Consider the following 13359-nt stretch of genomic DNA (forward strand, 5'->3'; position numbering starts at 1 on the left):
GAGTGTCACACCATCCTCTGCACAAAGCTACTTCCTCCCTCTTCTGCAATCTGCACTCATGCAACAGTCTTCTCCAGCAGGATGTAGCTACGAGCCCAGGCTTAACCACACTTTCACATACCACCAATAATAGGAGCTTTTTACCTTTTCTTGTTGTGATAATTATTTACTTTTTCTTTCCTTCCATCTGATAAGAGGATAATGGCTTGAGGCCACTGATTCATTATTATAATTTTTTTTGTCTGATCGTTTTTTTGAAAAGCGAGAGGAAATGCCCACTGTCAGTCGGTACATGAGTTTTCGCACGTCCAAGAGATTTCATCTGAGCAGGTAAGCTCACATATGGTTGCATAGGTCAGAAGTTTGACTAAGATCGACATAAGCTACATTTGTGAGTTTTGTTCACTCCATTTGTTGTGAGGCCGGTTTTTCTGGTTGGTTTGATTTATGCTCCTGTGTTTAAGCATATGATATCTCATATTTCAGTCATTTATCTGAAACCCAGAGTGGTTTACAGGGAATACATCCTGCTTAATCTTTATATTTTGTAATCAACGCGACATAAGCTACACATTTCCTAATGTTCAAGACCTCTGTCCTTCATAGCACCTTTTTGAAATGGCAGTTTTTTCATCATTCAGACCTGGTTACTGGACTTTGCTCATTTTATTTGCTTTTTATTAGCAGTGTTTGTGCAGACTGACTGCACGTTTAAATATTCAATTTTATGATTAGGTTATCAATCAATCAAACAAACTTTATTTATATAGCACATTTCCAGCCAAAGGCCTACCAAAGTGCTGAACAAGAAAATTGATGACATTAAAGGCAAAAAAATAAACTATAACATATTTACGTACATACGTTGACAAAGAGCAACAATACAAATAGACAAGGGAACTCAAGTGCAATTAAAAGCAAGGGAGAACAGATGGGCTTTGAGTAGGGATTTAAAAACGCCGATCGACTGGGCAGATCTGATGGTGAAGGGCAGTGCGTTCCAGAGCTAAAATCCATTTAACAATGAATGTACTTGTAGCCTACATTTTCCATGTCTTTCTCAAGGAAACTTCAATAGGAAACATGGTTATTTGTGGAACACATTAGCTTTTAATGGAATCAGACATGGGTGTTGGTGGACACAGTAGCTCTTAAGGGAATCAAACCTGTTCAGATCGGTTACAGGACTCACTGGCTACAGATTTATAATTCTTAAGAGCCATGTCGGTCTCGACTCATTGTTTTTATATGTTCTCAAAGCCCATAAAGTACGTTGTTTTACAGGCAGCTGTTGCATGAGTGGCGATGCACCCTCCAGTGCCTCCACTATGGATGAAGTTTCCGGATTATAGGGAAATGGGAATTTCCAAGCAGACCATAAAGATAACCCCAACCGTTGGTCAGACCAACTGTCCATTCCTCCAGAGCAGATCCTTGATTGGACTATGATAATGTCGTGTGTCAGACCATGCTCATGATGCCAATGTTAATGGGTCAAAGTGTCAGCATGGCTGTCATCTTTAATGTGAAACCAGTAATGATAATACATTCACCAGTGGTGGAAAACTGGAAATGTAATGTCTTGGCCAAGTTGGCCACAGAGTATAGGTTAATGGCATGATGGCATCCACTTATTACTGATTATTGTTTCGAAGCCAGTTGGCTTGTAAGAATAGAATGGGGTCAGTTTCTACTTTCTTGGTGACATCTCTAGTCAAATTGCACTGGAAGTGGAACATTTTTTCTGTAAGCTGATCTTAATTAATTTTCCTCAGAAGTAGAAACACTGACTGTAAGCAGGTCTTATTTTCCCTCCCTGCAGATCTACTGTATATGATTATGAACACAAGCTTCAGTAAAGACTGACTGAAGGACTGTTCGCTCATGGAAAGAATGCAGTACACTGACTGCACATTTAGTTTTCTCCAGCATTGTATATTTAGGGCAGCTACAGTATACATAACATAAATAAGGAACCTTTTCTGTATTGTAACTGACGGCAGCCATTTCTAATCTTGGCTGCCGGTCACAATGCCTCGTCTTAGATTTAGTTTGAGATATGGTGATGGAATGAAAACAAAATTCCTTTAACCTTGAACCCCAGTTGAACCAATCAGTCGTCTTTTGTTCAGTGAGGTCTTCTCGGTCTCACAATGACAATAAGGAGGAGCTCAAATGACGTTAACTTTCCCCTACTCTGATGTCAGGCACTGAATGTCCACTTTAAGAAGTGTGCGTCCAAGGCTTCTGATTGCAAGATGTGTAACCGAACCTCTGTTTTCTTGTGTCTTGCAGCTACCCAGTAGAAGGTGGCGTTGGAGGAGGAGGTGGCGGCGGGCCGCCAACCAAGCTCAAGAAAAGCAAAAGCAGCGTCTCTGCAAATGGCAGCGTTAAGAAGAAGATGGAAGCCAGGAAGGCCCTCAGTCTGGAGGAAGCCCAGCTAGAACTCCAGCAGCAACACAAGACCCTCAGCAGGCAAGCCCCCGTCAGGTTAGACACCAACTCGCCTGTACTAGTTCCCCCAACTGTGTAAACCACTTATTCGGTATTCCGGACTCATTAAGGACAGATTTTTATGGGTCCCTTTTATTTTTCCGATTTATACATTTTGTTATTAATAATGAAAAAGATATAAAACTATTTTTCAAAGTAATTTCATGAATAAATAAAAGAATCAAAGAAATTCCATCAATTAAAAAACAAATAGCCGCTCTACCAGCTCACAACGTGGTGTGAAGTGACTTATTGTGAGCTTGTACATCTGCTATTTCTTTGCGGTATTTTTTTGGGGAACTTCTGGTGTAAACTGTTACTGTTCTTTCCACATCTGCGGTAGTCCAAAATACACAGGGTTTCAACTGTACGGTAAAGTAAATGTCACCATTCTGCTGGTTCTTTGAAATGTACCTGCTCGCAGTCGGTTCCTTTATATTTAAAATGCCCCTTTTCATGTCCTAGTGTTCACCTGTGTGGTCCTGAGAATTCCCTTTGTGGTTCCCTGAGGGGAAATGGGGTATTACAACATACCTGTTCAGCTGGATTTCTGCTTTAGTTCAGTTCAGTTTTATCTCAATTCAAAGCCACATTTTTGCAAAACTGAATGAGATACAGAAATGATCAAAGATTTGTTTATTATACAGGACACATAAAAAAAACAACACATTTTGAGGTATTACAGTAAGTCTTAATTGCTTATTGCAGTTCTACCTGTGTAACAATCAAAATAAAAACTTATATTCATTAATAACCAGTAAGACGCCCTGAGGGCGAGAAGCAAAGGGCTTTGATATGTGGTTATCGGGGGTTAGATGAGGTCAGTGTTGTGATCTTCATGTATAAGATGGCCATATATGGTGGCGTGACGTGTCATGAGGCGTGACCATATATGGAGGCTTTAAGGGTCTCCATGATGTCACGTGATGACACAAGGTCAGATCCATATATGGAGATCTAAGGCTCTCCATGACGTCGCATGATGGATTGGCAAGCATATAATGGTGGTGTGACGGACGCGAGACGCAGGACTTTGTAGTAAATGCGACCTTTGGTCGCAATAATCCCAACAGTAAAGAGTTTGGGGAAAAGAAACCTATTGTCACTGTACATGGGTGTTTTTAACCAAAGAAATGTGTATGGGGTAAAAACCCTTCCTGGTTATGTATGGGGTAAACATTCTTCCTGCTTGTGTGTTGTATGTGTGAATAAGGAAGGACTACCCATATTACAGTAAACACCGTAAGGACTACCCATATTACAGTAAACACCGTAGGGTCTATGTTGTGGGGTCCTGACACTCGCACAGACATGCTAAAACCTCCGACTTCCTTTGAACCAGCAGCTGTGTTCTTTCTTTGTCTCCGCAGGTCTCAGACGTTCGACGCGGACAGCAGAGCTTTTGAGAGGACAGAGGGCACTGGTGGTCCACAAAGCGTAAGTCTAACATTAGTCTGAAGATCTTACCCACTTAAACCCTCCATACTATGGACTATCCCTAGTCTACACCAAATATCTTTGCCAAAAATAGCCGAGCTACAAGCTCACAACGTGTCGCATTGCGACACGCTCTGTGCTTGTAGATCGGCTATTTCTGGAGAATGTTCTCCCCCAGAATAGTGACGCTACACAGATTAGCCACTTTCTACATGACATCACTATTTTGAGCATGTCAGTAGTGCTTTAGCTGAAGTGAAAAATCTTCCCTCACCAAATTTAACTCACGGCATAGACGTCGAGTCAACAAAAAATGGCTTTAGGCTATTTCTACTGCTATATAGGGCTTAAATGGTTTAATGTAGACACACATTGCACACTATGACCTACATTCCTAATGTTTGTTTGATATGTACATTTTAATCATGTAATTTATGTCCCCTCTCTCCACAGAGTTTCATGAAACACAACAAGACATTCCACAAGTTGTTCCCAGACATTCCAGAGACAGAGGACGTGATACATGGTAGGTGAAAGTTAGATGGGTGATATGGGTGTTTTCAGAAGCCATTATTACATTATGTTTGTAGCTCTGTGGTTGCCAAAAGTGAAAGAGTTTGCGACATTGTTATTTCACTTTGATATTTCACTTCATGAAAAGCTACTTTGATGCAATTTAATATCTTTGAAGCATTGTGCCAAGCATGATACAGTCCCATTACATGAGTGTATTACAAACAAAACAAATGTCTTTGGATTCAGTTCATTACATAAAGGCTCCATTGGAATGACTTTCACATGACCTGATTAAAAAAAAGTAAAAAACATTAGACCTGTTACACCTTTAAATCGGGACAGCATCTGTGTGATTTTTTTATTTTTGGAAAATGTCTTTTTAGAATAGACCTTGTGTCACAAATGTTATCTTTTATCTAGCGCTATGGCTAACATTGTCTGCGTGTTCTGCCTTCCTCCCAGCATACGTCTGTGCCCTGCAGAAGGAAGTGCCCTACCATGGTCGTCTCTACATCACCGACACCAACGCCTGCTTCTACTCCTCTGTCCTCCTGAAGGACACCAAGGTAGGCCACAGCCTCGTCCTCACCTCTCACCCAGTGATTACTCACATCATGGCTTTGGAATGCAAAGCTCACCACCACTGCCATGTTTGGAATTGTTTGCACGTTCTATCGTGTTATCTTTTCGCTTTGTGCGATTTAAGATTAATGCCGCATTTATCTCCATCGTATGATTTAAGACGGGTGGTGGTGGCAGATATCGCTATAGCTTTCTGACGTGTGTGTGCCTTTTTCTTTGTCTCAGGTGGTGATTCCCGTCTCCATTATTCACATCGTGAAGAAACAGAATACGGCTCTGTTGGTGCCCAACGCCATGTCGGTCCGCACCTCGGAAGGCGAGAAGGTCAGTTTCCCCACTGTCATGTTCTCCCACGATGTGCAGACAAACCAGCTGATAAAAGTGACGTGTTGTCTGGTTGAAGTCCGGGTCTAAAAAGTCAACCGCGTCAAACTCTTGATATGAGACTTAATAAGATTTAATTACTTGGCTCAGAAAAGCCTATTTAGTGTGAGGTTCACAGACACATGACACTGGTCGGAGGAAGATCAAAAGACAACTTTAATAATGACACCAACTGTATTACCTAAGCAATTAGTAGGTGTGGTCACAGAACCAGATTTCCTACATCTGGTTCTAAATTGTGTTTGACATGGACACCTAATGCTAGAAGACACAGTTTGAGTTGAAATATTGTTTAAAAAAAAATACATTAAAGGTGTATTTGAAGAATATGTGGATTCTATTCCTCATGTTTCATTTCCCTCTTTTCTTGCAGTTTCTGTTTGTGTCCCTGCGGAATCGCGAGGCATGCTACCAGCTGCTGCGTTCAGTGTGTCCTCAGATCGAGGTGAGTAAGCCAGCCATGATGCCACCCATGCATGCATGATTGATTTTGATTGATTGTTTATTTATTTCCGTGTCCTGCACACAATGTGCTCAACCCTCATGGGTTTATAAAGCTCAAGATCTCTCTCCATGCTCGTTATCACACCTGTGCAGGTCTGCACACGCTCTTGCCTCTTTGTCTTGTTTTTGACACACAAAAAAAGCTTAGACATGAATTTGCAAAAAGTACAGATTTACAGTTATTATACAATAACACTAAAAGCCCCCAGGGCTTGTTTCCAAAATGTACATGTTCAGTTATACAATAATCTAAACGGATAACACAAAAAAGCACTGAGGGCTTGTTTCCATTGTGTGGCAAAAAACTCTTACAACTCTTTTTTTTTTTAATGAAATGGATACAATGGGCTCCATTTTCGTCACCGCTAAACCCCTTATCCCTAAACTTCTTTGCCTTTTTTACTATTTTGAAAAAGAATTTTGAATAGTTCAACTAGCCAATCTACATTGACGCGTTGTGAGCTTGTAGACTGGCCATTTTAACTATTCAAAAATGTGTTACAAAATAGTTTAAAAAAAAGGCAAAGAAGTTTAGGGATAAGGGGTTTAGCGGTGACGAAAATGGAGCCCAATGTCTATTTCAGAATCCAGTAAAAGTACTCGTATGTCATGTTCTGTAACTTAGCGTATGGTGTTTCAATGTATGCTGATTTGTTTTTAATGTTTCTTCAATAGAATTAGAATGTTTTGTCTTTTTTGTCAATAGAAGTTAAATGTTGGTCTTGTTGGTTTTTGCAGGATGGCAGTGTCAACAGCAGTCCCATCTTCTCCTCGGCAGAAAACAGCTTCGACCAAAGCAAACCAGTGGTGAGTAGACCTTCCCCACTCGGTACAAACATTTCACGAGTTCTGCACAGGCCCACTCTTATAACAACACGTTTTCATTGATTACACAGATCGTAAACTTTTATAATTGTGCATTGCTTATGCTTGATGTAGGAGCTACTTCAAGAGCTATTGGCATCATGTGAACCATTCGGATAGCTCATCAGAGAATTATATGAACTAATTGTTTTATATTTTACAGTAGCTTACAGCCTAAAACACAGTACACTACACTCTTCTGCCTCAACAGAACTCGAGCCAGTCCAGCCTGGATGACAACTTTGACCAGTTTGATGGTCCTGACCCAAGGCCATTACTGGACCCTCCCCCCCAGAAACCATACAGAGGTAAGGTCTCATCACTTCACAATGCAATTACATTGAACCACTGTTCATTTTGAGACAAATAATAAAAAAAGGCAACTCACTCTTGCAACCCATTACTTTTATAAAATGAACCACCTAATTAATTTATACGGTACGATGAATAGGTGAAGTAAAGAATGCCATATACTGCATTACGAGCTGGTAATGCGGTATATTATGTACCTACTATTTCATACCTATTTCCGCTGCTGTTGAACATGCTGTTGAACTGTTTGGAAATGTTTCACCCAAAAATAGGGATGCCAGATGTTTGAGAGTTGAAAGCTGTTAACTTGCCACACAGTCCCATAGTTGCGAATTATTTATTAAAGTGTTTTTTTGTTTGATAAAGAGCTGGAGAGACAAGGAGACTACCGTTACTGAAAAAACACTAGCAATGATTACTATCAGGATACAGAGCTATTTAACACATAATAAAATAATATCACTTACCCAACCTTGTATTTATTAACCATTGTTTCCATAATCTATGATCCAGAAGGCATCATAGTAGTGTAATATTCAACGCCTACATAGACAGCATAAACAAGCTAGACGAATGATGAAAGCCTCAACAGACTCACATTCCCGTGATAATGGATCAAGGCCAACCCGTGGACAAGACATGGACATGTCAACATTTAAACAGTAAAATAAGCCATAGATTTGAATTATGCTCACCAAGGCTGTTTTTTACAACAAGTTCTATCACTGTCCCGTTCTAAAGGCAAAGTCCAAGGTGATGTTTCTAATCACAAGGCTAATGTGCTAATCTTTCCGTCTTCCCTCTCTTCTCCGTTGCTTCCTTCTCCAGAGCCGGTGCCTAATGGAGACAGCTCCTCTGTCCGGAGCCTGGAAACGCAGATCAGCGACTGCTCGTCTACGGAGGAGTTGTCAATATCAGGTACAAATCACAGCTGAATGTTTACTTTTTGAAATATACGGCACATGTCGACCGTTTCATCTGAAGTTCTAAACTACCTCCTCATGTTCCTGAGAGATGAGCAAAAAAAATAACCTATGTACACATTCGGGAATCCTTTGGCTTTAGGGGTGTTCATGTTTTGTAGTTTGCATAGGCTAACTTATAACCCTAACCAGTTTAGCAAATGTTAGTCGACAGTGGAAGGGGTCAGGCAGAGGGAAACTAACTCACTATATAATTTTGCTTCTTCAACTGTAACAGCTGGAAATGTTATCTGGCTAGCTAAGCTAACGTCTGATCAGCAAGGTTTTTCTTTATTATGTCGTACATGATGGAGCTGGAACATTCACTGTTGTTATAGCTGTCACTCTATAAACAAGCAAACACAAAGTGAGGTCCAGGGACCCTTGGGGTTCCTTGAAGAGGGGGTTCCAGATGTACCCTTACAGGTCTGTTACTCTGAGTGTACACTACGAATCCATTTGGTTTCATTTGTACACAGAGTTACTTTTCTTTTTCCCTCTTTAATTTTTAAGAGCTACTGTTTTGAGCCAACGTGTTATGCTCTGTGTTTTCTGGTGGTTAACACAAAGACAAGGGACCTCGGGCTGTATTTTGCGTGTCTTAAGTACCAGGTCTTATTACTTAACTTAAGACCTGGAGGCGTGGTCAATGCTCTTTGGTCACTCAGAATAGCCAAATGGCATTGATCACGTCTTAAGTCAAGTAATAAGACCTGGTACTTAAGACACGAAAAATACACCCCCTCATCTTTCATTTAATTTAATTTTATTGGACATTTTATTTCCAGCAAATATTTTTTTTAGACGGCCTACATGCGGATCCGACGCACACACACAACCTTGTTTGTCCTTTTTCTGAGACAATCTGGGGTCTTTACGATCTTATAAAACCTGAAAACAAGCTAAGTTAGCGCTGATTCTACCGCCGGCTGGTGCTGCCCCTCCATGACTAATATAACAGCTGTATGGGGGATACACCATGTGGTTAGTGAGGGAGCTCTTCTTCTCCTTTGGTATTTGACTGGTACTGGCCTCACGATCCCGCCTAGTGTCACAGCCCACGGGATGTATTGTGTTAATGTTGTTCCTCCTCCTCTCTTCTTCCCGGTCCAGGTGGATCATGGGTGTGGAGCGTGACAGAGAAGGCCAGGTCCATCCTCGTCCAGAGAGAGGCCAGCACTCTTAACACTCTCCTCTTCATCTACCTGATACTGTGAGTAGCTCCTTATTCCTACTTTCTCTCGTCCTCTTTTCTCCTCTCCGCTTCTTTTGTCTTCTTTATTTCCTCTTAGTTCGTGTCCTACTTTTTTCCTCTTTATATTATCAACCTCATGTCCTTTTGATTTCTCTTGTCATATGATCTCCTCTGCCCTGCCTTTTAATCCCATGTCTCTACTTTCTTAGCTGATTAGGATCTATAGTAGACCTGTCAGAATTATTACATAATCTCCTAATCACAGTTATTTGAGATAATTGCAATTATTTATTTTTGCATAATGTTGTCACAAGTATAAATGAATGAAACCATAGTACTTGATGTCCCAGCACTCTCCCTGCTCCTTACACAGGGAGTTTGTTCTCTTGATTTGGCAGCCTCTTTACGTAATATGTTTAAAACGTCTTTGTTTGATTTTGGAGGAACTAGATTTGATCTTCATGCGATGACTTGTTAGCATTGTGCAAGTCAATGAGGCTTGAAACCATTCATGTCAGCAGTTGCAAAAGAAAAACTGGTTCATATCGTATGCATCTGTTAATTTTGCATTGTGTAAAGTAAACGTACACTTTGGCATTGCTCCATGGATTTGGCTCCAGCCTAAAATGTCTCTATAAAAACCTCAGCTGACACCTCAGCAGAAGTAAGACAGATCATGCGTCTGTCTCCTTCCACTGCTCTCGTTATTTGTCCCGTGTTTACTTTGAACTATGAGCTCATATTACGTATCAGCTTTTCATTGGAAGCTGCCTCCTGGGGTGATATGATATCTTGTATATAATCAAATAATAATAATAATCCTACTTATCGGTACTGTGCAAATTCTCCGGATTAGTATCCATTTCAGAAGTTTCAAAAGGCTCGATTCATGAAGTGATGGCTCAGACATTCTTGAGTTTTTTTCTTTTCTTTTACGGCATTCTGAACATGGGGAAAATCAACAGATCGTGTTGTTTTTACTTGGAAAAAGCAGATGGCATGCACACACGTTCCACTGAAAATAATTAACTTCTATTACAGTGTCGTCTCGAATAGACCGACTATCAGAGATCACTGCCTACCGATAACATCTAAATGCCATATTTGAGCCAGCCCAGAACGGGGAATTTGAATGTGGGATTTTTACTTTGAATGTAGATGTCACCACCACCCGCCAGATGTATCTGTAGACCTGGGGTTTCTGATGGTCTGGCTTGAACAAATGCACAGATGAAAAAATGGCTGTATATACGCCTCATTAGCCGTGCACCCAGCCGTGCCATCTGCAGAGTGAACTCCACCACTCTGGAATGCTTCGTCTAAAAGAGATCTAGGTATGACGTAGTCCTCCAGGCTTGTCTAATTGATGGGTGGTTGTGGCGACTGCCAGATGCTGATGGTGTGTGTGTGATGTGTTGCAGGGTGGTGCTGCTGCTGCTGTCCTCGGGCTACATCGGCCTTCGTATCGTCGCTCTGGAGGAACAGCTGACGTCACTCGGTGCACTTCCTGAGTTCACTCTACAGAGCGGGTAAGGAACGTTCATATAATCACAGCTCTCGCCCACTGAGTTTGCTGTGTTCATTTAATCCCCAGAGTGTAAACCATTGACGTCCGTCTGTACACGAGTTTTAAGTGAACACTGTGGGTTTTGTGGTGCACCCTTGTTCTCTGTCTGTTTCTCTCTTTAATTTTGCTTTTTCTCTGTCACTCCTTCACTTTCCTTTTCTCTATATTCTTGAACAAAGCAGCCATTAATGAAATGTCGGATTAGCTGCACCAGACAGAATTCCCAGACATCAAATCAACTTGTTTAAAAAACAAAATCATTATCAGTGGTACGTGTCTATCTTGAGGCCGTAATCTAGATACATTTATGCTAAATGTGTAAACTTATGTAAGGTGTCTATACTACTCTGATGCCCACATTTACCCTTGTTTGCATTTGTGTGCCTGCCAAATTCCCATTGAAGGTGCAGCCTTTTGTTGGCACGAAATGGAATCCTCTGCCATTGTCAGAGGGCATCTCTAGAATGCCTGTTCAGGTCATACCATACTGAACCGGTTCCCTCTTTGTTTTTTCTTTTTCCCCAGGTACCAGGACACATAACCCTTATATTGGCTGAAGGAGAGATTGATAGACTCATGACTGGAGGACAATGTTGGTTGGACCTCTTCCCAGTAGAACCCACAGCGGACGAACTGCAGCCCACCTTTTAAGACTGTGCTCCTCTGCCACGGCGCATGCCAGGGCCTCGGGGAAGAGTGTCTAATCTGTGCAATTTCAAAGGCAACTCGAGACATTGGGGTAACTTGAAAGGGCTACAAGCTCCTCCTCGGTGCGCGGTGAAACCAAGGGCATGCCACATTGTAGTCGTTCAGAGCCAAGAAGACAACGCACTCAACACACATACACATACGCACAACACACACCGCCTGGTTGCGGCGTGTCGTAGTGTTTTCTAACCAAAGCCAAAACGGCTCAGACTTGAGGAGGGTCCCATGGCATCCATGAAGTTGACGGCTGCTCACCTCACTAGAACTGTTCCAGATTTGGGAACCGTCTTTAGTTCCAGCCTGTTGAACCTTCCTGAGCATGTGGTCTTCTTAGCAGGGCTCCAGCAGTCAGCCGTGAGCCCACAGTATATATCCTCTTACATATTCCACCTCAACATCTGAGAGGTAGTGTTATGCATAGCCAAAGATGCACCGAGTGCACGTCTTTTTTTTTTTCTTCTTGTCTTGCATGAGCACAGAGATGACTTTCAGTAGCTTTCCTGTCTCCTGTGAATTTGCTTTTATCAACTACTAACCTTCCACATTTCATCAGGGTATATACACACAGAGTGTTTACTTGGTTGTGGTTATCTCTGTCTGGATCGTTCTAATCAGATTTTTCTAATCGGCTTTGGGTTGAAATGATGACTACGAAAACAAAATCTCAAACTTCGGATTAGCCCGTTGGAGGCACTTCTCCAGACGTTCTCTTCCTTTTTCTCTCTTCTCCAATTCTGGATGATTGCAGTATTCATGTCCGCTGGCATTCGGCATTAAGCTGGTTTAATGATCCAATGCTCAGAGGCTAGCTTCTCCAGGTTAAACTGGACGAACACATCTTCAATGCACAAGTAACCCAGTATGATCAGGTGTTCGCTGGGTTGTCTCTTAAGACGCCAAATTGTTTTTCCTAAGTACGGCTTTTCTATACTCTTGTCTTCAAGAAAAAATATTTGATATATCACTATTTCTTTGTCAGGCATCTGTCAGTGGGACGGGTAGAAAAAAGAAAAGAAGCAATGACGTAATGAAGAAAATAAGTTTGTACCTCTTGTCCTGGACAGGCTTTTCCAGGACAAAGAGGCATTTGTATAACTTTTGGCACCAATACTGTATTTTGTAATGTTCATGCATGTGTCTGGACCATCCGTACTTGACTGATGTCCGTTTCCCTCTCCGCCTTGTCACTTTTGAGAGGAACATTCTTTTTAACGCTAATAATAACTCATCATCAACACCGGTCCTAATTTCAACAGCTGTGCTGGTCCCAAAAAAGAAAATTTCAATATGCAACTAGTGATTATGCATGGCAAAAAAAAGAACAAAATAATATGTATTGAAAATAATTATCAAATAATTTGATCTCCTTTTTTTCTGTTTGATTTTAACTGAAACTTGGTGGTGTTTGACAGGGAAGACGTATAGGAGGGGAACAGAAGAAAGTTAAAGAGTAGAAAGTTTTTTTAAAAAAGTTGAGAGTGAAAGGAACGGCTCACACGAGCGAGCGCACTTTATAAAGAGATGTGTTGTCTGACACCATCCAAAGATGTCACATTCTGGACTGACGTGGGGAAAGGGTGAAGCAGATGTTGTGTTAAGAACTGACTGTGGTGCAAAGACCTTATTTCTTTTACATTTAAAACGACAAAAAAAAAAAAATTTTCACTCAGGGTTGGTGGGCTCTACCTGCCATGTGGTTTTGTTTTCCCCCCTTCCTTGGTGTCATTTCAAGTCTCGTGCTCTGGGGATGGGGGGGGGGGGGGTTATGGGGTGGGGTTCACACATGCAGTGGAGTTTTCTTTCTCTAAAAACTAAAAAAAACGGCCCTCTGGAGA

General features: G+C 41.4%; 1 protein-coding gene across 4 annotated transcripts in view; it reads left to right on the top strand.

The window, feature by feature from the left end:
• LOC308319433 (GRAM domain-containing protein 2B) overlaps positions 1-12984 on the top strand; it is a 48899-nt gene extending 35915 nt beyond the window's left edge. For 2 of the 4 annotated variants that reach the window (XM_080769511.1, XM_080769513.1), the window contains 12 exons: positions 2296-2490; positions 3864-3930; positions 4384-4456; positions 4909-5012; positions 5254-5352; positions 5786-5857; positions 6655-6723; positions 6992-7088; positions 7921-8010; positions 9168-9267; positions 10671-10778; positions 11342-12984. In XM_080769511.1, the coding sequence (XP_080625637.1) occupies positions 2296-2490; positions 3864-3930; positions 4384-4456; positions 4909-5012; positions 5254-5352; positions 5786-5857; positions 6655-6723; positions 6992-7088; positions 7921-8010; positions 9168-9267; positions 10671-10778; positions 11342-11357 (1090 nt within the window). In that variant the 3' untranslated portion in view covers positions 11358-12984. Of the gene's footprint in view, positions 1-56; positions 331-2295; positions 2491-3863; positions 3931-4383; positions 4457-4908; positions 5013-5253; positions 5353-5785; positions 5858-6654; positions 6724-6991; positions 7089-7920; positions 8011-9167; positions 9268-10670; positions 10779-11341 lie in introns of those variants that run through there. The other 2 variants (XM_080769514.1, XM_080769512.1) reach the window with 2 other exon arrangements.
• Positions 12985-13359: the final 375 nt, after the last annotated feature.

The sequence above is a fragment of the Protomyctophum bolini genome (assembly GCF_963924005.1).
Source record: "Protomyctophum bolini genome assembly, chromosome: 8".
In the NCBI taxonomy this organism is placed as follows: domain Eukaryota; kingdom Metazoa; phylum Chordata; class Actinopteri; order Myctophiformes; family Myctophidae; genus Protomyctophum; species Protomyctophum bolini.